Here is a 23,985-nt window from a genome sequence, read left to right as displayed (position 1 = left end):
TTGATATATTGGACGACTATATTCGGACACCGGAATGGTTCCGGGGGTTATCGGATAAATACCGGAGTACCGGGGGGTTACCGGAACCCCCCCCCCCCCCGAAGGTTATTGGGCCTCATGGGCCCAAGTGGTGGAAGAGGAGAGGCGGCCAAGGGGAAACCGCGTGCCCCTCCCCTCCCCCAAGTCCGAATTGAACAAGGAGGGGGGGGCCCCTTTCCTTTCCCCCTCTCTCTCCTTCCCTCTCCTCTCCTACTCCAACATGGAAGGGGGGAGTCCTACTCCCGGTGGGAGTAGGAGGACTCCTCATGGGGCGCGCCAAGAGTGGCCGGCCCCCTCCCCCTCCTCCACTCCTTTATATACGGGGAGGGAGGCACCCCCTAGAGACACAACAATTGATCATTGATCTTTTAGCCGTGTGCGATGCCCCCTTCCACCATAGTCCACCTCGATAATATCGTAGCGGTGCTTAGGCGAAGCCCTGCGTCGGTAGAACATCATCATCGTCACCACGCCGTCGTGCTGACGAAACTCTCCCTCAACACTCGGCAGGATCGGAGTTCGAGGGACGTCATCGGGCTGAACGTGTGCTGAACTCGGAGGTGCCGTGCGTTCGGTACTTGATCGGTCGGATCGTGAAGACGTACGACTACATCAACCGCGTTGTGCTAACGCTTCCGCTTACGGTCTACGAGGGTACGTAGACAACACTCTCCCCTCTCGTTGCTATGCATCACCATGATCTTGCGTGTGCGTAGGAATTTTTTTGAAATTACTACGTTCCCCAACAGGCCATGCGCCCATAGTCGTCGAGTGAATCACCGGGAGCTTCGTATGCAAGCATCCTCATCGCTGTCGTGCACTTCTGGATGGAGGTGAATCCAAGGGCGCCGGTGCAATCCATCTTGCACTTGAAGTAGTTGTCGAACTCCCGGATGGAATTCACAATCCTGAGGAAGAGCTTTCGGCTCATCCGATAACGGCGCCGAAATGTTTTCTCGCCGTGAAGTGGGGCATCGGCGAAGTAGTCGGAGTAGAGCATGCAGTAGCCTTCGAGACGAATTCGGTTCTTTGCTTTCACCCGCCCCGGTGCCGAGCCACCTCGCCGCGGCTTTTCATTGCTCGCCAGCAGCTGGGCGAGGGCGGCGAGCACCATGAGATGCTCTTCTTCCTGGACGTCGGCCTCGGCTTCCTCCTCCAGCAGCGCGGCGAGCGCTTCCTCGTCATCCGAGTCCATCGCCGAGGCAGGCAAATCGCCGAACACCTTGCGCCCGGTGGGCGTGTACCCGCCGCTAAACTGCCCCTCCGCGGCCAGAAACGGCCAGCTGCTGTTGGAGGGGCTGCCGCGGCGAAGCTCTGCTATTTTTTCCGGCGGGGAATGGCTATCTAGCGGTGAAGGGCGGCGGGCAGCGCCGGGATATAGCTAGTGGCGGCCGAGGGCGCGGGTGGTGGGAGGCGAGTCGGGGAAGAAAATCTTGACTTTTCACCTGACGGTGTGGGCCAGCCACGCTTTTCCCTTGCGCCGGAGCCCCCAATTGCCCCCTAGTGCGCTGGGTTCGGCCTGTGACCGCCGGGCGGAAAAAAAGGGCAAACCGGCGATTTTCGGCGTCCTGGGGGCGCGACTGAGGCGTTTTTTTGGCGCCGGCGCCGAAAAAATGGCCTGGAGGGGGCCTGTTGAGGGCGCGGCTGGAGATGCTCTAACTGCACATGCCTACCTAGTCTACAGGTTGATGGATTGATTAATTACAGGTGTGATGCTGCCTGACGGCACATGCAGGTCGTGTTTGGTGGTGGAAGCTGCGTGCGAGCCGACCTGGCCCCTATTTATAGCGTATATCGACCGATGAATCTGCCATGGACTGCTGTCGGTTTGACCGCAATCGGAGGACCCCATGTTCTGTTCCTAACAACCGGTTTGCAATTGTGCATACATTACAGCTGCCGGAAACACTTATCTGTTTTAATTTACCATGTGCGGGGGCCGGGGAGTAGTTAGCGGAGCTTCGTTTCGTTAATGCTCAGTGCTAAATGTGTCGAGTGCAGAACCTTGGAGACCGTTGGATCAAAGTGATTTCATGAATTGGATCTGCCTAACTGTTTTTCTTTTTCTCTTTTTTGTATCTGAGTGGATTCACTGAATCATGATTATTGTTCTTTGATAAACACTGAATCATGATATATGGACCAGCCACCATGAAGAAAAGAGGACATGGAACTTAATTCACACAAAAGACATCATGGACTTGCTTAATGAGGACTAAAGAGGCGACTACAGCATGCAACGAGTCTCCTCCTGGCAATAAGAAATGCTAGCCTCATGAGTGGATAGTTGATAATATTTCCTGAAAAAAAAGCGAGAATTGGCTCCATCCATCTAGCAGCTTCTTTCTTAGCCCTGTCCTGTGCTCATCCCTACTTTCCCGGCTCCGTCCCAAAGGTTAGTTCATCGCCTTTCTTTCATCGTGCCCATTTCCACCTCTTATAATTAAGAAGACAAACTCAAACTAGACTATTCTTGTTACCAACTTGGTTGTCCGGTTCAGCAAACACTAAACCTGATGAATCTTTGCCCGGTTGTTGTTAGGTTTCTTCTTGTTTTCTAATCAGGGTAACCCAGGCTGTTAGGTAGGCGCCCAGGGTTGCTCGACACATGACAAAAGCACGTCTACAGCGTGCCCGATCCATGCGCGCGTCACCCATCACCCCAATAACTAAAGCAGGCGCACGCTTTGCCAAAAGCTCGCAGTACAGTTTTTGGAAGCTCTTTCCTATCAAGAGAGAAAGGAAGATCTTGCACACCACACATCTCTCACGCGCAACGCAATGTACGTGTTCGAAACTCAATTCATGTATAACTCCACTGCATTTGCAAGGCCGGCCAAAAAGATACTACAGATTCAGAGTGACGTAAAGTGTAAGCGAAAAAGAGAGAGAGAGAGAGAGATTTCGGCCGCAAGTCAGTTCACGACCCTGCAGTTGGTGCGTATCTGGCCGTCGCCGCCGGTGAGCACCCGGATGCCACCCATCCTCACCATGGCGTCGCCGAACCTGGTCACGAACAGGTAGACGTTGCCGGCGTTCTGAGCCACGAGCGCCGCCGTGGCGTTGTCGGAGGTGAGCGTCTGGTCGGAGGCGAGGACGCCCTGGTTGGCCAGCAGGGCGCGGAAGTAGCCCGTGTCGAACGTGTCTGGGCTGCCGGCGTCCATGGGCACCGCGTTCGGGCTCCCCGGTGAGCACTGCCGCGCCAGCTCCGCCGCCTTGGCCCCGTCCATGGCCGGGTCCTGGCCCGTGCCCGTGGTGGCGTTGTACCCGTGCAGCCGCGCGCTGAAGGAGCTGCAGTGCGTCACGCCGATCGTGTGCGCGCCTGAACGTATACAAATGAGAAACGCAGAGAGGGTAAAAAATTGTCACGGGCCGCCTGAAGTTGTCGATGTGAGTTGGGCTGTGGGCTAGGTACCTGAAAGCGTGACCATGTCCTCCTGGGAAAGCCCATTCTTGGCGAAGGCTTCCGTGAGGTGGGCCACATTCGCCGTGGGTGGGGGCAGGCTGGCCTGCGCGTCGGACGCCGCCGACACGTTGCCGTCCCTCCGCCCGGCCGGGACGCCATACGGGCTACCGCCGGCCTGCCATTGTCGCCATTGACGGTGTGTAAGCAGAGCCAAAAAAAAAAAAAGCAGTGTCGACATAGGCTCACAGCAATATGAGCCTTGTCGCCGTACTTACCAGGACGACGCTGTCTCGTGCGGCGAAGGCGAGTATGTCGGCGCAGGAGACGGTCCCGGCGCACGCGGCCTCGAGGCGCTTCTTGGCGGCGTCGATGACCTCGAACCCCCTCAGGCTCTTGTTGGGCGGGGCGTCCTTCTCCGCGGTGCTGTTGGCCGTCGAGTCCAGCAGCACAGACGCGTCGCAGCCCTGACAGAAACCAGTCAACCGCGCGTCAATACATCACCGACATTCTCAATGGAGCGCACGCCTGCATTGCAACCTGCATTTCATACTGGCTAGTAGATAGGTGAGTACGAACCTTGACGAAGCAGTCGTGGAAGTGGAGGCGGACGAGGCCGGCGGCGAAGCCGGGGTAGGCGCTGACGGCCCTGCCGACCTCGTCCCTGACGATCACCTCCGCCTGGGGGCACGAGTGCGCGTAGAACCCTACCTGGAGCTGCGCCTGGCCTCGCGCCTCACCGGCCAGTAGCCACATTGCGACAACCGCGGCGCCAACCACCACGCCCAACGCCATGAGACCACTGTCAATTTGCAGTAGCTAGCTAGGTAGACGAACCGAGACCGCTGCGTCAAAATCTGCACGGTGAGGTGAAATTTATAGGGAGCAAATCGTGTCAAGGAGCGCACTAGCTAGTAAATTACTCTGGTCAGCAAATGGGCAGTTCGGCAGTGTGGTGCTACTTTCACTAATCAAGTCAGTAACTGATAGATAGGCATGTGGAGGCTGGCTAGAAACACGGCCAAGATTTTGGGGCATTGCTGGCTTTGGGATTAGCCAGTAGTGGGTGCAGCCGTACGCGCAAGTAGCCGGCAAATCAGGGGTCTCGTGTTTTCTTCCGCTCCACTGCGGTTTCCAAGGGCCAAACTGGCTCATGTTTACGAATTACAAACTGGAGTTTGCTTGTGGGGCGATCAAGGCATCAAATCTGGTTGTCCGCTGTGATCGATGCGGACGGAGCGTAGCAGAACACGGAGAGACTAATCTCGGAAACGTTACAGAAATGACAAGGGTCATCTGGGGTGCGGTGATCGATGTAGGCCCTGTTTGGTTCATAAGTCCTAGGACTTTTTTTAGTCCCAACTTATAAGCCCCAAGTCCCTAAAAAGTCCCTACCTGTTTGGTTCTTGGGACTTAACATGGACTAAAAGACCATTTTACAACTATAAGTCCCTATAAGACTCTCAAGACTCTCCTTGAGAGTCTTATTTCATAAGTCCCAAATACCCACTTTAAGTCCCTATAAGTCCCTCCTGTTTGGTTTAGATGGGACTTATAGGGACTTTTTTAAGTCCCTAAACCAATAAGTCCCTGGAAACAAACACCCTCGTAGTTTTGCAGGTCATCTCATGGTAGATTGGTGGTACAAATATGTTCATATAGGCCTGTAAATTGCACGGCAGCACGGTGGTGGATTTTGTACTTACTCATTTGATAGTTGCCTTGAGGACTGAGGTCAGGTATGACATATATGCGTTTGTGACTGTGTGTTTACACGACGAGGGAATAATAATCAATAATGTCAGTGCATGTTTTGGGGCAAAAAACGGCTACATGGGCGCGGCGGCCATGTGAGGGCGCGACAATAGTCCACTGACAGAGATATGTTTTGTCCGGAATCACAGCAAATATAGTAATGGTGCGACGTACGCTTGCTACCTAATTTGATTATCAAACTGCAAGCGATGCTACCGTCAGTGGACTGAGAGTCAGGGCAGAGCTCCAGATATTGGTAGTACGCGCGTCCGGGTAACCACTTGTCAGGATCTCTGAACATTGACTCCTGCGGTGTCGATTTCTTCAGTTACCGGAGTACCGCTTCGCCTTGCCGTAATCAAGCTCGACCGTTGATCTTCCATCCAACCGTCCACACTGCTTCGCGCCAAGCAGATGATGTATTCGACGTTGATTCCAGATCCAACGGTCTTCGCCATCCCATGGGTTGCTGTTTGAATTCCGACAAATGTGCACTGTTTACTTTATGCCTTTTGCTGATTCTGTAATGGCTATAAGGCCAAGCATTTGGGCAGGTAGAGACCATATCTCTTGTATTGGGTAAAAACCCTAGCTGCCGTGTGCCGGCTGGCCCCCTTTATGTGCACCTGAGAGTGGCTAAGAACCCTAGAAAATGCGTGTCAAATCAGCTACTTTCCTGTCTGAAATCCGTTTATGTTCTTTACCAGTTCAGTTAACTCTGAACCTTAAACTACTACTACGAGAACCCGCCGCGCGGTGCACGCACAAACGGTGCATTCGGCGAGTAGCACAACAAGCCCACAGTGAAATTCAGGGATAGGGTTAGTGGGGAGGAGGTCACGTATATCTGTAAATTCAGTCCATGGGCAAATCGCCCGTATGTCTAGTATTCTTGTGCATTGGCACAGACAAACTTAAGGAAATTTCACAAGTCATCCGGGAGTTGCAGGACAGTACACGGATCAGATCGGCACTTGAGCTACCTACAACTAGTTGACTACAAAAAGGGTAGTGGGTTTAGGACTGTACATGGACGATTTCTGCCCCTATATATACAATGCAACTTCTATATCTGGACATTTCTGCCGCTAGAACTTGATCAGCGCCCAGACCACGGCGACGAAGATCACACCTGCGATGATTGACACGAGGATGCCTGTGCAGGACCCGCTTTTCCGCATCCGTGTGTTGAGAGACTTGAGCTTCTTCTGCGCGCGCTGCACACAAACATGACCCAGCGACATGTATGTTAGCAGCTTTCAGTCATCTCTCTGTGATCTGTACCCATATGCATATACATACATCTAGCAGACTACAAAGCTACCGATCTTGATTTAGTTATTATCATTTGGGATATCTATGATGGGAGGGAATGAAATACCTGCAGCTGGGTGCTCGTGTCCTCGACCCTCTCGTCCAGATCATCCTGCAGCAACGTTCATGTATAATGGTTTCAGAAATAAGCACTTGTACTTAAAGGACAAAGTGACTCCGGAATTCCAGGAACCAAGACAGATAGCTGGCAAGAAGACCATGCTTACAATTAGCCTGACGTGCAGGTCCAGCTCCTCGTTGATGGCCAGCGCGATGTGCTTGGTGCTGACTATGGTCTCCTCCAGCCTGTCCAGACACTCATCTTGCTCTGCATATCATCACGCATTGTTTCAGTTCACTATAAGTTTGTTCAGTTGAGTATATACGCAGCATTGCAAGAACATATGTTGATGCACGGCAATGGATGGAGTAGCTAACGAAGCGTACCTTTCATAATGTTCCTCTGCAACTGGACAATCTCTTGGTTCTCCATGTTGGCCGTGCTCTTTATGTCCACCACCGTGCACCTGTCGTCGTTCGGTCCAAGCAGCTCGTTCCTGAAGGTTCAGAAAGTCGGAACGCAACAGGTTGTTTCAGCGTCAGTCAGGCAGGTTTTCGGGGTCAGAAATTGTTTTAAGAAAAGAGTTCAGGCCGGTCGTCGAAACTTGGCACACAGATTGTTTCATCGTTGGTCAGACTTGTTCAGAGTTCAGAATTAATTAGTTCATTCACCTGTTGGATGAGTGCTTCTTCATGGTGAACGGCGCAGCCACCTCCCTCACCTTCAGCTCGAGAGCATCGAACTTCTCCGCCAGCTTGCGCATCTCCTTCACGTTCCTGCAATGCAAATCGATTAGTGTTATATACCAATTGTACCGAGTTATTTCTGTGTATTTTTATTAGGATTTTTTATAGTAGGAGTAGTAGTAATATGTGTAGATGTGTTGCCTGTTGGGGAGTCGGTCGAGGTCCTCCCTCATGAGGCTCAGCCGGGTCTCGAGGATGGCCACCTTCCGCCGGATCTCCCCGGTCCGGCGCTTCAGCTCCAGCGACAGCGACGCCGGGACGGACCCCCTCTCGGCGATGTTCCCCATCACCTCCTCCACCAGCCTCTCGGCCTCCTGGAACCGCTTCGTCCATTGCTCCAATGGCGACGGCGCCGGCGCAAACCCTGGGCAGAGCAACACGTACCCACACGATCGGTACAGAGTTAGCACGCATTGGCTGCCGAACAAGATCGGAACTGCGAATCACGGGAAGCAAGACGAACTCGGCTGATTGGTTACCCTTGGGCTGGAAGGTCGCCATCGGGAGAGCCGGATGCGACCGGTTGATGTTGGACATTGATGTGCTCCTTCGTTCTTGCAAAATTGCTTATTCCTGATGATAGAACTAGCTATTTAACCAAAAAAATCCTGCTGTTTATGCGGTGCGGCTTGGGGTATATGATCTTATTGGGGATGCACATGAACTGTTCCTTTTCCGTTTGGCGTCCGATAAGGAGTCCTGCCGGGAGGGAGAAGGGACGACGACTACGACTTGATTCAGGTTTGCTGTTCCGGTCGTCGGTTTCGATTCGACCTCAACCCTCCGGGGAGATTACGCATGGGCTTGGGCCTCCATGACGAGATGCCAGATGCATCAGGTCGGCAAAGTCTACTTTTATTTCCAATTCCTAAAAAAGAAGGCAAAGTCTATTGTTTTTTGCCAAGAAAAAGCAAGTCTATTTTTTGTTACGAAGGGTAGTTTCATTCATACTCTCTCCGCTTCTAAATACAAGTCTTTCTAGAGATTTTAATAGGAGTACATACTGATGTATATAGATATATTTTAAAGTGTAAATTCACTTATTTTGCTTCGTATGTAGTCTATATTAGAATCCCTAAAAGAACTTGTATTTGGGAACAAAGGGAATACATTATATCGAGATGATACAACCGCAATGAACAAATGTCTGTCCCCGATGTAACAAGACGCACACATACAACAAGTCCAAAAAAGAGTAAATTGCTCAAAACCACCACATTCGGGGATAGGGTTAACGGATTATCATCGTTTTTGCCAAAACCACAAAAAACCACACTAATTCTGAACCGAGCCGCGTCTAACAGTGGAGCTGAGCCGAATCTTCCATCATGCCCACAAACAAACTAGGAATGGAATGCAAATCAAAGCTACCCAATGCAATAAACAAAAGTAACTAAGCATATAACTAAAAACACTCACACAAATGCAATTGATCAAGTGAAATGAAATTTATACCTCTCAGGTGATTCGTCGAACACGTTGTGGGTCCGGAGAATGTGATGGCAACGAATGCCGATTGGGCTGCAATCGGAGGAGGGGTAGAGTAGGAGTAGGGCTCACGTGTGTTGCGGCTTTCTTCCTCTTCATCTGGCTAGACGTGGCTGAATTGGCCCGTTGATTCGATACCGGTGAGACGACATGGGCGGGAGGTCCTACGTGGGCGAGCGGAGCTTGGCCAACCGTTTCTCCGCGGTTGTGGCTGTTGGAGGCGCTTGCGCCGCAGTTTTGCCCGACGCAGCGGGAGGCAGGGTCGGTTTCACCCGCTGGCGCCCGATTGGAATGGCCCGACCTTGGGAAGGACGATGGGGGCTTCCTGCGGCTCCATGATGACGCGCGGGCGGCGTTGGCTGGTCAGGCAGGGCGACGACAGCAAGGTAGCGGACGACGGAGGCGCAAGAGCGGGAAGGGCGACGGGTGAAATTTCACTCCTGCCAAGCCTGAGCGGGTTTTGTGTATGCGCAAACCCAAGCTACCAATACTCTACATATGCGGTGTGGTAGGCCCATTTTTAAGTTTACTGGGGGAAAATGAGTACACTCGAGTTTACAGTATCTGTTCTGGTCATTTTTATGCCTCCAAAACTCTAAACCGGTAGTAATTATTCAATATATCTCCTTTTACAATATCTGCTAGAGTTGCACTTATAGCGAGACGCAAGCGTCTTGCTTCACGTATCGCTAATGATGGGCGAGTCCAAGTAGTGACATGCAGTGTAGCTTATTTTTCTTCTCTATTTTTCATTCGTTTGTTTTTTTTCTTTTGTTCGTATTTTCAAAAACATTCTAAATACATATATTACAAAATTTAAATTTACTTAAAATAAGAAATAAAAAACTATGAATTTGAGACATGAAAAAAAAGGTTAGTGTAATTTAAAAAATGTTGATAGCATTGGAAAAAAATTGATATTTAAAATGTTTACACATTTTAAAAAAAATATAAGTAAAATTTTAAGAAATTGTAAAAAAGTGATAGTGTGTACTGCAAGAAAGTTTTTCATACCATTCAAAAAATGTAAGAAGTGATGATAGCATTTACCACTCAGCTCCCGTGGCCCAGGCGTGCTACAGTAAACCAGCCCAGCCCAGCCCAACACAGCGCGCGAATAGATAAGGCCTCCGGCGCCGCTCTCAATCGGCCTCGGCTCTCCATTCTCACTCCTTATCCTCACTCCAGCAGCACCCTCGTTCCTGCACCAACACCGCAGCATTTCACCATGGTGAGCGAGCAGACGCCGGTGACCACGGAGCCGGAGCTGGAGAGCGGCGACGCGGCGCCGGTCATCAAGGCCGAGGAGCCCGCGGAGGACGGCGCGCCCGTCGTCGAGGACGTCAAGGAGGGCGACGGTGACGAGGACGAGGAGGAGGACGAGGATGATGACGAGGACGACGAGGATGAAGACGGTAACCATGTCCTGCTCCCTTTTGCATTTCCACCTTACCTTGTGATATCTTCTTTCAGTTACACTGTGTGACCGTGTAGGTTCCATTGTTTAGGAATGATGTTAGATAGTTCGTGCAGCACCTCTGTGCTTTTGCACTGTAATTCTATAGCTATCGGAAATGAGTGGTCATGTAACGTGGTGTGGTAGATGAGCCAGATTTGCAGCTGGGGAGTAGGTACGTACGTCTGACTTGCAGTTTTGATGTGCGTGAAGGCGAGCTGGGTGTGGCCGGGACCGAGGGGTCGAAGCAGAGCCGGAGCGAGAAGAAGAGCCGCAAGGCCATGATGAAGCTCGGGATGAAGCCCGTCACCGGCGTCAGCAGGATCACCATCAAGAGAGCCAAGAACGTAAGAAGCAATTCTTCTATGTATGTAAAATTGTTCAGGCTGATTCATGCATGTTGTTAATTAAATCTTGGGCTTCAGATCCTGTTCGTGGTGTCGAAGCCGGACGTGTTCAAGAGCCCGACGTCGGAGACGTACGTGATCTTCGGGGAGGCCAAGATCGAGGACCTGAGCTCGCAGCTGCAGGCGCAGGCGGCGCAGCAGTTCAGGATGCAGGACCTGAGCAAGGCGATGAGGCCCGACGCCGCGGCGGCGGCGGGGGCCGGCGCGCCGGCCGACGAGGAGGAGGTGGTGGACGAGACCGGCATCGAGGCCCGCGACATCGACCTCGTCATGACGCAGGCCAGCGTGTCCCGCGCCAAGGCCGTCAAGGCCCTCAAGGCGCACGACGGCGACATCGTCAGCGCCATCATGGAGCTCACCGCCTAGCCTTGTTCGCTTCCTTTTTCTCCAAGTCCGGCCAGGATCTTTCCCTGCCGGAGTATCGTATCATCATGTGGCCGTGTGTTTTGCCGTGGATTTTCATCCCTTTGTTCTCTCTCAATCATATGTGAACGTTGCACCATGTTGTCAGTTTCGAGATATGCATGCGGTGTGTTTTGCCGTAGATTTGCATCCCTTTTATCTCTACCATACCAATCGTACGTGGACGTTGCACCATATGTTGTCAGTTTCGAGATATGTTAGTGTTCCTCCTTCAATTGGTCAACTGAAATCTAGTTTCAGTATCTCTATATGGCCGATTGCCTCGGAATGGAGTTCTTATGGTCTTCAATTAATTTCTACTGCGACCAGCAATCGTTTAGCAGTATGAAAATGAAAGCGCCGAATAATCCATGGCGTGACAGGGTAAGGGTAAATTCCACAGATTTCTACTATTGGATCAATCATCTAATGCATGTTTGCAAGTTATATAATACAGTACAATAGAATAAGAGGGCTCCACTTGTCTATCCTATATCAGACTACCCTTTCTGCTGTTGCAGACTCCTATTTATCCCGCCTCACCAGTAAGTAAATAAATCTCTAATGACATCCAGCGGCCTCAACTAGGTTGGTAAAAGTATCCTCTGCTCTCACTATCACCTCTGCCTGTCTATCTATCTTCTTATTAGCCAGAGCTGAAGAGCACTGAATGGGTAATGAATCTATGCTGTGTAAAAATGCCGAATGTCTCTCAACAACACCACAATGATCGCCAACAACACTAATAGCTATCACTTCTTGCCGTCAGGCTTATCCGGGAAACTTCGATTCAGAAGCTCGAGGAGAAGCATGGCGGCAGAGTCCTTGGCCTTCTTCACGCTCGGCATCGGCTCTCCGACACACTCATCGGTCCATCCACAATCGGACGTATTCACTCTGACCGCATACACAAATCTTTTAGCATGAGCAGGGCCGCCCTCGTTTATGCACCTGTACTGTGGCATTGGCCACTGCCTTCTCAAGCAAGTGTCGTTCAGGGTCTGCCTGGTGAACCCAGCATTGTTCTTATCACCGTCCTTTTCGGTCTCTTTCTTTGCTGCGGTTTCCTTGTCCTTCAGGACCACAAGTGCATTCCTCGCCGCCAACTTCTGTGCCATTTTCTTCTGGGGATTCTGAGCTACACCAATCTGAACACCATCAACAAAGACTTCAACAGTAGCTACATTGCCTGCCCGGGATGCTTTGTATTCTAAGCCTTCTGCTTGTTGCTGGCACCGTTCTTGGAGCTCCCTAATTGGATGCATCGGAAGGGTCTCTGGCGTTACCAGAGGTTCAAGGAGCGGTTGGAACACCTGGTGCAAAATAAGTGCAGTTTGTTTCAAGCTTCCTCCAAATTAGGTTGCTTTTCTATCAAGAAAGTTTATCTAGAATATCTAAAATAAATACCTTCCAGACTGCCGAGGTGTCATACCCACTATCCAGGAATACTGCCCCAGCAATAGACTCAATAATGTCTCCAAGAACTTTAGGAGCCTTGCAGTCCCCTAGTCCAAAAGAATTGAAACCTGATTTTGAAATCTCTTCTCGGACATCCTTCACGAACTCCCGAATCTTCAGAAGATTGGAAGAAAATAGTCAGCATTGCTTGAAACTTCAGTTCTATCAACAGTGTCTTGTTTCCTATGTACTCCCTCTGTAAACTAATATAAGAGCGTTTAGATTACTAAAGTAGTGATCTAAACGCTCTTATATTAGTTTATGGAGGGAGTACTACATAAAGAAAAGAGTATGGCAAACCTGTTTCTCCAGTGCAGATGATCCATGGCGAAGATGTCCGTGCAGCTTACGTCTAACTGCAACCCTTGCAAAGTTTTCATTATTAACAGCTGCAGCTCTCAGGTCAGTCAAGCGACCTGGAGGTAGATCAGTATATGTAAAAAATAGATGCTTTGTGATGAGATGATCCAACACAGCATCACCAACAAATTCCAGCCGCTGGTAACAGGAAACACCAGAAGATGGCCTGGATGCATGCGTTATAGCCTCAATAAGAAAACCTTTATTCTGGAATTTCATACCCAAGACGCCTTCCAATGTCTCAAAGTCAATGCCTTTCAATATGCTCTCAGGTATATTATATGGCTTCGGAGGAGGGATCTCTTGAGGATCCAACTCAGCATGAATCCCAATCCACCTCATCAGGTGGTTTGCAGCAATTTTCCCTCCTGCTACATAATAGACCCCAATAAGTGCTTCAACGACATCTGCTAGAGTCTTGCTTGAGAGAACACGATAGCAGCTAGAATCTCCGTCAATTTCACCCTCCTCTTGAATGCTATGTGTGTAGTCATCATCATAATCCTTCTGTACTTCATTACCAGGTATTGACCCCTCACCAAAGATGGACGGTTCAGATTCTCTCGTCTCCTCATCAAATACAGGTAGTACTCCTGGAGCTGCCCATCTTGATGGGGCAAACCGATCTGCTTGAATATACGATTGAAGAGTTTTATTCAGGGCAAATTGGTAGAGGACCATGTTACTGACCATCTGCTGTCGCATCCTTGTAAGCTGTCCCTCATGCTTCTGAGGATATTTTAGGAAAAGGAATCTACTCACAACCCATTTCAGGTATGCATCACCCAGTAACTCTGCTCTTTCATAGCAGAATGTTTCCTGGCATGATGCAGCAGTCAAGGCTTCTAATATCTGCCATGAACCCCAACAAGCTTTAGTATGAATTAACAAACACAAGTTCTCATTTATTTAATATTAAGAAAATCATTTGGCTCTTCTGCAGTGAGACAGAGAGAATAAGGAAGGAGTCTCTTGGGAAACATGCCAAATACACCCTACATTATAGATTGACTATGCTACCCCGTAAATGTAAATTGTATCGATAAATATTTACATTTGTGCCAGCATTTACGATGACTTCCTATGATATAAAAATAACAATAAAACACGTAACCTTGTGGTACTCCATGTATCCCACCTCACTTTAGGTATCTCTATATCATGTTCTATCAATTCTTATTACAGGACCTACCAAAGCCATAGCCACAATAAAGCTACGTGTATCGTGCATCTCACGTGGTATTCATCAAACTTAACATCCAACTAGACGGTAGGAATGTAATATAAGAGAGGAAATGTAAGGATCTAATGTACCGAAGCATTCTACCGGGACGCATTACAATATTTTCTTAAAGTTTGGGGCAATCAAAGATGTTGAGAGTACCTTAACTGCAGGAACAGGATAATCAATTGTTTCCTTCAATTGAACTGCAAGAAGCATACTCTCAACCCTTCTCATTATCGATGGCAACCTTTGAGCTCCACGAATAAGTGATCCAGGAAGTGGGTGCACAAGGCAAAGTTCAGGTGGTAAATACACATAGTATGTTTTGTCAACGTTCTCCGAAAAGTCACCTTCTCTAGCTGCAAAACAAGAGCCAATTACTCATCACTGCATGACCACAATACTCACATCTGGGTTCACAAAAATAGTAGCACAAAGTTCGACATAAAAACCATCCAACTTGTGGTTATTCCATGAGAGTTTCTTTAATTAATAAATATCAAGATTCGTTGGGCATGTTCAGGATGGGGCTCGGAAATACCTTCAGAATGCTCAAATCTAGGAGACAGAAGATTCTTGCAATAGGAAACACCACGTGCACGTATAAGAGGTTGTTTCTTATACACTAGCTCCACACCATATCTGAGATCAAATAACACAATGAGTCACAATGTGCTGCCACAAAATTGCTTATAGAGACTAAAGTAAGGCAGGATTCTCTGAAATAAAAAGGGTACTAATCTTGCTTTTCAGCATTTAAGAAAATGTTGTCTTACTTCTGCTTGTAGTAATCGGCATATGAGCTATATTCCAAAGGCCCCAGGTAGCCTTCCTTCCTAGGAAATGAATTCTCTGCATTCATGTTATAGCAAATACAGTCCACATAGAACCGCTTTCCTGAGTGGGCAGCAGTGACAACCATTCCAGAAAGATCTTTAGCATCCCAGCATGAATCTGCCATGAACAACTTGCCTTGATTCTGATAGTCACTTGAATAACCTCTATCACGAGAAGGAACTAATCCAGATGCTTTGACAATATCAAAGTCAGCAATGGCTCCTCTAATACCATAAGTCGGATGTGCCTTCTGTCCAAAAGCAGTTCCATTACGCAATTTTCCAAACCCATACTCTCTCTTATCTCCACCAAGTGTCCTCTCATTGGTGCCTAGGTAGACATCTGGTCGTGCCTTCTGAAGTGGATTATTCCAGGCATCAGTATTCACAATGTTGTTGACTAAAGTCCAATCGATCTCTCTTAAAGCATCTGTACACTTCTCAGCTCCTACAGGGACAAACAGGTATGCTTTTGCTGGATCCCACGGTGTAGTTGAGGGATCAACATCAACATCAAGGACTATGCTCATGAGCCTAACATGAAAGCCCTTCAGCAGAACCAGCTGCAATCACAAAAGTAGGGTATTAGCTACACTAACCCAAAACGCTTAGAATGAATATTTACTTGGAATTTCTCAAGCAGATCAACCTGACTTTCTGTAACTTCAATTGGTCCACGGAATACAAGAGATGCCTTTGTTATCATTGTCCTGGCAACAAAGAGATCCATTGGCGTCGATAGAACCTGAAAAAATCAGAAGAAGAAAAAATGGTTAGTTCACAGCATTCTACTCAAGTTTCAGGATATTCCAGATGATGGAACATACCTCTGCATCCAGCTCACTGCCAAAAATAATAGAAAAATTCGAAAGTTGTGCAAGGGAAGGGTCCTTAGATGTCCCTACGTCCACACAATTCACAGAATACATATACAACTTAATAAATTGAGTGCTTTGGCAGCCATCTCTTCCACATAAAATCCATTCTCCCTGTCACAGAAAAAATATCCATCAGAATGAGATTGGAGGATAATCTCGGGTCGTGCCAGAGAGTGCAAATGCACTGTCCAGACCAGTTCCTGTTTGTATGCAGAGAGATAATGAGCGAGGAAGCAAATAACTTACTCTCAAAATTTCAGCAACACCTTCAGGATAAAACTCTCTATGGCGTGCCGTTCCAGGGAGTGGATCACCTTCATTCTGTTCGGTCTTCTCTCCTTCTCCACTTCCTCTATCAGGTAAAAGCATATCTGTGAAGGCATTCATCTCATGCAGCTTCTTACAGGCAGCCAAACAAACAGCCTGCACGAAAAAACAAGTGATATTCATGCAACTGATGGCACACGTCATAAATGATATCAAGGGAGCATGTCAGGTAAGGAACCAGCCTTAAAATAGGATAATCAGAACACAAATCTCAGTCACTAACTCACTATATCAACTATGAATGTTGTAGATCAAGGTGGATTGTCCATATCACTAAATTTGTAGGAGGCTATAAGAGTGAAAAGGGATTACTTGATGGGGATTTTTGAAAAAATATTGATGGCCTTTAGCATTTGGTGTGAACCGTCGAGGTCCAACCCAATGGCTAAGGTTGCCAGTTCAAATCATTTTAAGGCCAGTTCTTATCTGATATATTCCCTTGACAACGACAAAGTATTTCTATTCCAATGAAACCATCATTACTTGTTGTGCCAGACGAATTGAGCCGCATATAGGACCCTCAAGTTTCTCAAATGGAGCATTACAGGGAAGTTGAAGTTTGCAAGAATACTCCATGGAACCCCCTGGCTTCTCATGTTTTTGCATAATAAATTCTGGACGAAGAATTGAGTACCTGCAAGTGCAAAACTTAGGATGCATATGTGATCTTCGCACTCGAAGGAACTGGTACACTTAATAAAATGACAAGAATTATATGCACCTGTCACTTGGTAGCTGTGAACAGTAAAAATGTACGAGCCCAACTGCAGAATTCAAGCTGACAACAGCACCTGTTGATTCGACCTGATACATTGAATCAGGTGATGTATCAATGGAATTTAGCAGAGTACCATCAAGATGACTGAGATCAGTTCTTTCTATAGCCTCTTTTCTCAACGTCTCCTCACTATTTCGAGCATTCCTCAAGAAAGTTTCATGTGCCAGATTTCCCCTGGAGAAATCAATTTATAAGCCAATAGAGTAGGAACGAGCTAATCCCAAAAATATATATATGTGTGTGTGGGTGTGGTGGATACCTTTCAACCATCAATATGTAGTCAGATCCAGGCTTTCTTGCACGACCACGAGACTGTACGTAGGCCAAGACCGTCTTTGCAAGGTCAAAGCGAATGACAACATTGCACTGTCGAATATCAAGTCCTTCCTCAGCAACACTAGTCGCAACTAACAGCGTAACCTGCAAACCAGTTCCAGATTTATAACTCATCTAATGGATATGTATTCTAGATGTAATAACTTTGTAAAATCTATATTACAAATGAATCATGCAAGGTAAAACCTAGTTAACATTAGGCTTACAGCTGAAATAGTGATCAAATATAATTATGCTACTAAGAGACATACTCGGCCATCACGAAATTTTGCAATGGTATCCTGCATTTGGCTTGTGCGCATCTCTTGATTGTTGTTATGACCTATCAAGCTTGCACATCGGATAAAGCTTAAAGATGGAAGCTCTGCAAGCACCTGTTAGGTGAATAGAGGAAAAAGAATTGGACGATGTACAAAGGATCCATACACAACAAAACCACATAAATGGGAAAACAACAGCAGCATGTTAACCTTAGGAAGAACTAATGCCGTGACAACTCGCTCCACAAAGATGATAGCACGGAAATCGTCAGTATGCTGATACTTGAGAAGGATTTTGATTAAAGCCTGCACCCTAGGGGTAACTTTCCCATCTGCCACGGCAGCTCCGATGACCTCATCGACATGTTCACCTACAGAAACAGCTGACAAAAAGGACAGCAATAGAAGAGAGTGAGATATACTATCAAGTCAACTAATGGATAAAGATAATGATGAAATAAATGGTGCAAAATTACAGAACGAAACTGCATGGAGAGAGAGGAAGTGGCTGGTTTTGCCAAAGTAATACCATGGCTATCAGGCAGCTCCCCGTCTTCAAGTTCACTTGGGTTGTGATTTTCAGTGTTATGCATCTCAACATCATTCGTCTCGCTTTTCACTGCAGCTCCCTCAGTCAACTGGCAGTGCAATAAATCAACAACCTTCTTTAAATGCGACTCTTGAAACTTCACATCAACCTGATAGTTTGCCCTTTCATCATTCTGCAATACTGTCAAAAAGGACTGTGCAACCTGAAATCATGTATAAGCGAACTGTCAGAAATATGTGACAATTAACAACATGCCATTGTTGAATATCAAGCGAATACCTTATAAGCACACCATTGTCCTAGTTCACCTAAAGCATAATTTATAGCTCTCAACTTCTGGATTAAATTAGCTGCACCATCACTTTCTGTACGCTCAGAAACACCATAGACAAGGCGCAGCTCATCTCTAGACCCAGCATCCCTGGCTCCCATAAACTGCCACTTTGTTCTCTTAGAGCTACAGAGTGCAGCTTCTTCAACAGCAGCTTCCATTTGTTTGATCTGCTCATGCAGGGAACAAAGGGTGGCTGCTTTGTCATATTGGACAACAACTTCAAAAGGCATGGGGACATGTTTCTCAAGCTCTTTCCGATCTTTGATAGTACAAACAATGGAATCCAGTTTACTCTCAAGATTTCTTATCTTGATGGCACAATCTTCTTGGCTAGTGACTCCTGTGCAGATAATAGTATAAATAGCATGAGAAAAACAAGAAGATGAATTCTACACATGGAATGGTGAGTGAAAAAATGAAAAAGGGAAAAGGTAGCAGGAGAAAAAGAGCAGAGCAGTACCCTTTAGGTTGACAGGAGAAGCTGTCATACCAAAAACAACTGGTCTCTTATCCTTCGGAGTTGTGTGATAAAATTCTGACATCACTAGAGAATATGGATGTTTTTTCACTGCATGATGGCACTCGTCTAAAATTAAAAGATGTATGGCATCCATTTTAATGATACTGTGCCTGAGGATGTTTAACAAAATTTGAGCTGTCATAACTAGTACCTGCATGAAAGGGCTCTGTTTAATGTAAGTGAATCACACATGGTATTCAGTACAGTGCGGTTATTTAGTTTGCAACTGTAAAGCGCAAAATTGTTTCCATAGATGGATGTGCATCATGCACACACTGTGCAAATATGCAGTAAGTTGAGAGGTACTTCCTCCGTCCGGATACACTCATTTCAGCGACAGTTAATTCCGGACGGAGGTTGTACTAAACACACACTATTTCCAATCAAATATGTAAATGCACAATGCTAAGCATTGCAGATGCAATTTAAAAAGACATACTTTTGCTAAAAATAATAATTACGGTTGATTGGAAACATAGTCTATTCCAAAGGCAGTTTATATCAGGCAAGAAATATGATCAGCATGCAGTCTTTCCCCATACGATCCTCTCTAGATACAATGAACGAGCAGCAATTCCTATCCAGCAGCTTCATTTTTTCTTTTTAAGGCCCCGTTCGCTTCACAGGTTTCCAAACCTTTCCAAAGGATCCTCGATTCCACGGGTTATTTTTCCTTTGATGCGTTCGTCTCAAAGGAACTAGCTACAGTATACCAGAGGAAAGGCTCGCCAGCAGTGTCGATTTCACAGGAATCTTCGCATCCACCCTGACCACTTTTTGTTGGCGGAAGCCAGAGGCAGCCATAGAAAAGGTGAATAAAATATACTATAACAAAGCATGCTGTGAGATGTTAGAGAAGAAGAAAACTAGCTTTTGTTTGAGTTTTTTTTTAGTTGAAAGAAGAACTAGCTGGAATGAATATAAAATATTCTAATAGCTACCGCTGGTGTGTGATTAGCAGTGGGACTTCCTGGGCTCTTTCTTCGTCCACCGAACGCAAGTCTTCGTTCATTCCTAATTTTCAGTTCTTCCGTGTTGTACTTGGACTCATTCCCTTTCTTGCAATTTTTTACATTCCTATGGTTCAGAATCCTTCAAAGAGAACGGGGCCTAAGCAGTGCCCTATAAAACAATTCTCTTTTCCTATCCAACAACTTCATTCTACTTCTAAAGCAGTATCCTATAAACAATTATTGTTTCCTATTCAGTAGTTCTTCTTTTTTATTTCTAAGTGGTATCCTATAGAACAATTCTCTTTCCTATCCAACAGCAGCTCCATTTTTACCTATTAGGCAGTATCCAATAGTTACTACTGAGGTCGCAATAAAAAGGTCATGACTACAAATGAAGAATGTGCTGACAGAAGTGATGTATATGTGAACATATTGGTCAACAAAAATCTAGAGAAGATATGGAGATTATATATGGGATACATACACCAATGCAATTGCAGTAAATAAATAAAAAATGTAAGTAACTGACCAATTAACAGCATCATTAACCATAACCTAAAAAGCACCAATGCTTCAAAGTCCGCTGTATCCACATATAAATGTGTGTGATACACGATACACCAGATATGTGTGTCCCCATTTTCTGATTAAAATAAATAAATGACGAAACGCCGCCAGGACACCGTCGATATGTCGGGGACACGAGAATGGCGCAGCCCAGTAAAGCCCAACTACTAACCACAACAGACAGCTCTCCTCCCGTGCTATGCAATCAAAGATTGGATCGAGCGCATGACTGAGCCTGGGCATCATTTCCGACGCCTCCATCGCCTGGAGCCAAGCAAAGCAAGGTAACTTCCCCTGTTCCCGAATCCCCTGCTCTCCTCTGGTATGGGAATGCTTGCTTCGTTGCTTGTGTGCGTGCAGCGTGCTGGCTGGCTGCTGCAATTGAAGTATTGATTGCTGTAGCCTATAGTTATTGCTGGTGCTGGCTGGCTGCTACAGTTGAAGTGTTGATTCCAAATACAGAGGGATTTGAGGCAATTGAGGGCATGAAAAGAGGCACGGAGACAGCAAATGGGGCAATATTTGATCTCATGTGATATCTCAAAATTATTCTGTCTTTTATTACATGGTTTTTTATTAATTATTCTCTATCGCCTATGACTGTTTCTAGAAATTGCCTTATCCCTTGTCCCCGCTTCAATATCCCCGTGGCTGTCCCCGTATTGATGCTTGCTAGAGCATAACCAGAGTGATCTTGTTCCAAACGATATATAGATTTAAGCAAATGTTTAGCATAGAACTGGGTCACTGGCCATTATACACGGCAATAAGAACAGTATGGAAGGGGATGAAAAATAGAAGGATGACCTGTTTCGAATCAAACTCCCGCTGCCACTTTCTAGCATCCCAGAAATCCTGACCCATCTCTCCGCAGTAGTGCCCAACCCGATAGCCAGTCCTCTCACGTATCACCTCAGCTTGCTGCAATTTCAGCAACAACACGGTTACACCCACAAAATTGGAAACCTTAATCACTGAAAGCCCAGTCGTGTATGTAATGTATGTACTACCTGATACACAAGAGGCACCTTGGGAACCAAGAACACGGCAAGTATTTTCCTGTTCTCCTTCATCATTTTGTCACATATGCTTTTGATGAGCAGCACAGCAATGAGGGTCTTCCCCGCGCCGGTCTCGAGGAAGGCTATGGTGTTCCTGCTCTTTGCTTGCTCAAGCACCTCCAACTGGTAATGTCTCGCCTGCTCCTCGGCGAGAGGCTTCTCCTTCTGGGCGGAAGCCGCCTTATCCGCCTCTGCATTCTTCTCCACGGAGCCTCCGCTCTGTGTCCTGGCACGCTTTCCCTCGCGCTCAGACTCCTGCTCCCAGGTGCCAGGGCGGAACACCATCTTGCCGCCGCGGTCCCGCTCCCAGAACCCTCGAGCCTCGCGCCGGTGGGCAGGGTTACTGTCGCGGTCGCGCTTGCGGGGCCTGTCGACGAAGTCGCGCCTCCCACGCCGTTCCTCCCAAGCACGCGAGGGCGGCGGCAGCATGGGGCGCCGCCGCGAATCAGGGCGCGGCTCCCCGTGAGCCCCAGGGGCGAGGCGAGGACGCTTCCCGTCTCTCCACTCCCCGCTGCGGCCGCCGTTCGTGGAACCGCCGTGCGACTCCCTTCTCGTCTCCCTCCTTGGGTCGACGCTTCTCGTCTCCTTCCTCGGCTCGACGATTCTCGTCTCCCTCCTCGGCTCGACGGCCTCGCTCCTCTGCCCCGAGCCCACCACCGCCACAGCATTGTCGACCACAGCCGCAGCAGCAGCCTCCTGCACCCGCTCTGCTGGCGGCGGGGGAGGCACAGGCTGAGACGGCGGCGGCTGCGGCGCGGGGGCGGGGGCGCTCTCGTCGTTGATGCTCTCGAGTATCCGGTCGATCTCGTCGACCAAGCCGTCTTCGACGCCGCAGTCCATGGCGGGCAAGAGCCCCGGGTCGAAATCCGCGGACGCGAAGTCGATGCCGCAGTCCATGGCGGGCAAGGGCATGAGCCCCGGGGCGAAGTCGATGCCGCCGCTGTCCATGGCGGGGCCGAAGTCGGCGGACGCGGCGAAGTCGAAGAGCAGCGACGGGTCGTCCTCGTCCTCGCACGCGTCGTACCAGTAGGACACCGCCCCCGGCTGCTCGCCTCCGCCGCCTCCCGCCATCTCCCCCGCAGCTGCAGCTGCGACCAGAGCGAACCAATCGTCACACACAACTAGCACATCAATCAATGAATCAATCAGAGAGCCATGAGCAGCAGAAGAATCGGAAAACAAACAGGGGAGGGGAGGGGGGGAACGAATGTTGGCACTACTGCTGCTGCTCTGTGACGCTGGCGGCGCGGCGGGAGCTCCGGTAGAGGGCGGTGGCGGTGGCGAGAGAGCGGAAGAGAAAGAGGCGGTGATAAACCGTACGAATCACGCAATCGAACCCATCGAGTGGGGGATGGGAGATGCGAATGCGATTCCGATATGGGGGACGGCGACCGGTCTCGATCCGATTCGATTCGACGGTGTATCAACGCTACTCTTTCTCTTCTCCCTCTCTGCTGATCTCCACTCCTCTCTCTCTCTCTCTCCGATATGAGGCGAGGCGAGGCGAGAGAGATGGGGGGAGGAGGAGGAGGATCGCGAATTAATGGACGCGAGCCCTTGCGGCCAGGAGCGGTGTCCCGCCGACGCGCGGGGCCCCCGGGCCTAGCTAGGGCAGCCGCGACCGCGCGGCCCGAAGCACCCCGCCCGACCCCTCGCGTGGGGCCCACCCGTCAGGGCTTGTTGTTGTTTGCCCTGGCCCTGAGCGGCGCCGCGAGGCCAAGGGAGTGGGTGCCCGTGTCAGTCTCTTTCCCCTGTCCCGTGCTCCAGCCACCACGGCAACTACTCCTGATACATTTTCACTCAGAAAACAACTACTCTTGCAGTTTTTGATGCGCTGCAAATTCAATTTCAGTACATTCTTCCATCGACCTTCGTAGGTGAGACTTTGAGGACGTGACGGCTATGCTCCACGGTACTGCCCCTAGTACTACTTCATCATCAGAGTTAATTAAGTTTAGTAGATAGGAAAAGGAGCAAGTGAGTGAGTCCCAATGCACGGAGCATCAAGTTCCAAAGGTCGTTGCATGTGCTACTACGTGCTCGACCATCTCCGCGAAACCACACGACGCGTGCGTGCAAAGATAAGCAGATGCTTTGCCGGCACAGGCACTCCGTCCGTAGATAGAACCGAACCTGGCCGCTTCAGGCCAGTCCGTCCATCCATAAAATGAGAGAAAAGAAAAATGAAACAAAAACGCGTCTAGGTTCGCTCGTTCGTTCGTTCAACGGAAGCGCCTTCTCGAACCCGAGCAGAATACGTGACGGTGCGCACAGTGATAGGACACAGGACAGGGACGGACAGTGAGTGTGAAAGACGGTGAGGAAAGGCTGCCAGCGCTGTGTGAGTGTCAGCGTGTCACCTCCCGTCTGGAGACGAACCTACCCCGATTGATGCCGCCCGTCTGCGCGCGGTACAGCAGGTGAGTGCTCGCCTTGCCTGCCTGCCCTTCTCTTGCCCTTCTCTCTCTCGC

At 48.6% G+C, this 23,985-nt stretch overlaps 4 protein-coding genes across 6 annotated transcripts; 1 reads left to right on the top strand and 3 right to left on the bottom strand.

Moving 5' to 3' along the window:
• Window positions 1-2,815: 2,815 nt before the first annotated feature.
• On the bottom strand, window positions 2,816-4,279 carry LOC123100580 (peroxidase 5). Its single transcript, XM_044522488.1, has 4 exons — window positions 4,022-4,279; window positions 3,721-3,909; window positions 3,455-3,620; window positions 2,816-3,361 (listed from the first exon to the last, which is right to left on the bottom strand). Exons 1-4 carry the CDS (start codon window positions 4,235-4,237, stop codon window positions 2,955-2,957), a joined length of 978 nt encoding a protein of 325 aa, XP_044378423.1. The 5' UTR covers window positions 4,238-4,279; the 3' UTR covers window positions 2,816-2,954.
• A 1,747-nt stretch (window positions 4,280-6,026) lies between these two features.
• On the bottom strand, window positions 6,027-8,030 carry LOC123100579 (syntaxin-52). Its single transcript, XM_044522487.1, has 7 exons — window positions 7,798-8,030; window positions 7,460-7,682; window positions 7,244-7,348; window positions 6,959-7,068; window positions 6,739-6,839; window positions 6,579-6,623; window positions 6,027-6,414 (listed from the first exon to the last, which is right to left on the bottom strand). Exons 1-7 carry the CDS (start codon window positions 7,853-7,855, stop codon window positions 6,286-6,288), a joined length of 771 nt encoding a protein of 256 aa, XP_044378422.1. The 5' UTR covers window positions 7,856-8,030; the 3' UTR covers window positions 6,027-6,285.
• A 1,924-nt stretch (window positions 8,031-9,954) lies between these two features.
• LOC123099009 (nascent polypeptide-associated complex subunit alpha-like protein 2) lies at window positions 9,955-11,230 on the top strand. Its single transcript, XM_044521118.1, has 3 exons — window positions 9,955-10,221; window positions 10,476-10,609; window positions 10,688-11,230. The coding sequence occupies exons 1-3, from the start codon at window positions 10,035-10,037 to the stop codon at window positions 11,033-11,035; spliced, it is 669 nt and encodes a 222-aa protein (XP_044377053.1). The 5' UTR covers window positions 9,955-10,034; the 3' UTR covers window positions 11,036-11,230.
• A 226-nt stretch (window positions 11,231-11,456) lies between these two features.
• Window positions 11,457-23,039, bottom strand: LOC123099008 (endoribonuclease Dicer homolog 1). 3 transcript variants are annotated; one of them, XM_044521116.1, is made up of 20 exons: window positions 22,699-23,039; window positions 21,464-22,602; window positions 21,261-21,374; window positions 18,874-19,084; window positions 18,359-18,753; window positions 18,059-18,281; window positions 17,740-17,912; window positions 17,521-17,643; window positions 17,193-17,353; window positions 16,877-17,107; window positions 16,639-16,789; window positions 16,075-16,251; window positions 15,778-15,939; window positions 15,600-15,695; window positions 14,891-15,513; window positions 14,656-14,756; window positions 14,274-14,473; window positions 12,830-13,741; window positions 12,479-12,643; window positions 11,457-12,384 (listed from the first exon to the last, which is right to left on the bottom strand). In XM_044521116.1, the coding sequence occupies exons 2-20, from the start codon at window positions 22,583-22,585 to the stop codon at window positions 11,824-11,826; spliced, it is 5,901 nt and encodes a 1,966-aa protein (XP_044377051.1). In that variant the 5' UTR covers window positions 22,586-22,602; window positions 22,699-23,039; the 3' UTR covers window positions 11,457-11,823. The 3 variants fall into 3 exon arrangements, with proteins under 3 accessions (XP_044377051.1, XP_044377050.1, XP_044377052.1); XM_044521115.1 differs by having other exon boundaries at window positions 22,735-23,038; XM_044521117.1 differs by lacking the exon at window positions 22,699-23,039 and having other exon boundaries at window positions 21,464-22,670.
• Window positions 23,040-23,985: the final 946 nt, after the last annotated feature.

The sequence above is a fragment of the Triticum aestivum genome, chromosome 4D (assembly GCF_018294505.1).
Source record: "Triticum aestivum cultivar Chinese Spring chromosome 4D, IWGSC CS RefSeq v2.1, whole genome shotgun sequence".
In the NCBI taxonomy this organism is placed as follows: domain Eukaryota; kingdom Viridiplantae; phylum Streptophyta; class Magnoliopsida; order Poales; family Poaceae; genus Triticum; species Triticum aestivum.
This window is presented reverse-complemented; position numbering and strand designations above follow the sequence as displayed.

What these genes read in the sequence shown, in the direction of transcription:
- LOC123099009 (XM_044521118.1), top strand. Translation starts at nt 10,035, where the DNA reads ATGGTGAGCGAGCAGACGCCGGTGACCACGGAGCCGGAGCTGGAGAGC. An exon ending in GGACGACGAGGATGAAGACG is followed by an intron (nt 10,222 to 10,475) that starts GTAACCATGTCC and finishes ATGTGCGTGAAG; the next exon opens with GCGAGCTGGGTGTGGCCGGG. An exon ending in CCATCAAGAGAGCCAAGAAC is followed by an intron (nt 10,610 to 10,687) that starts GTAAGAAGCAAT and finishes CTTGGGCTTCAG; the next exon opens with ATCCTGTTCGTGGTGTCGAA.
- LOC123100579 (XM_044522487.1), bottom strand. Translation starts at nt 7,855, where the DNA reads ATGTCCAACATCAACCGGTCGCATCCGGCTCTCCCGATGGCGACCTTC. An exon ending in AAGAAGCACTCATCCAACAG is followed by an intron (nt 7,069 to 7,243) that starts GTGAATGAACTA and finishes CTGAACCTTCAG; the next exon opens with GAACGAGCTGCTTGGACCGA. An exon ending in ACACGAGCACCCAGCTGCAG is followed by an intron (nt 6,415 to 6,578) that starts GTATTTCATTCC and finishes GTTTGTGTGCAG; the next exon opens with CGCGCGCAGAAGAAGCTCAA.
- LOC123099008 (XM_044521116.1), bottom strand. Translation starts at nt 22,585, where the DNA reads ATGGCGGGAGGCGGCGGAGGCGAGCAGCCGGGGGCGGTGTCCTACTGG. An exon ending in TACATATTGATGGTTGAAAG is followed by an intron (nt 17,108 to 17,192) that starts GTATCCACCACA and finishes TGATTTCTCCAG; the next exon opens with GGGAAATCTGGCACATGAAA. An exon ending in TCACAGCTACCAAGTGACAG is followed by an intron (nt 16,790 to 16,876) that starts GTGCATATAATT and finishes TTGCACTTGCAG; the next exon opens with GTACTCAATTCTTCGTCCAG.
- LOC123100580 (XM_044522488.1), bottom strand. Translation starts at nt 4,237, where the DNA reads ATGGCGTTGGGCGTGGTGGTTGGCGCCGCGGTTGTCGCAATGTGGCTA. An exon ending in TCCACGACTGCTTCGTCAAG is followed by an intron (nt 3,910 to 4,021) that starts GTTCGTACTCAC and finishes GGTTTCTGTCAG; the next exon opens with GGCTGCGACGCGTCTGTGCT. An exon ending in GGACATGGTCACGCTTTCAG is followed by an intron (nt 3,362 to 3,454) that starts GTACCTAGCCCA and finishes GTATACGTTCAG; the next exon opens with GCGCGCACACGATCGGCGTG.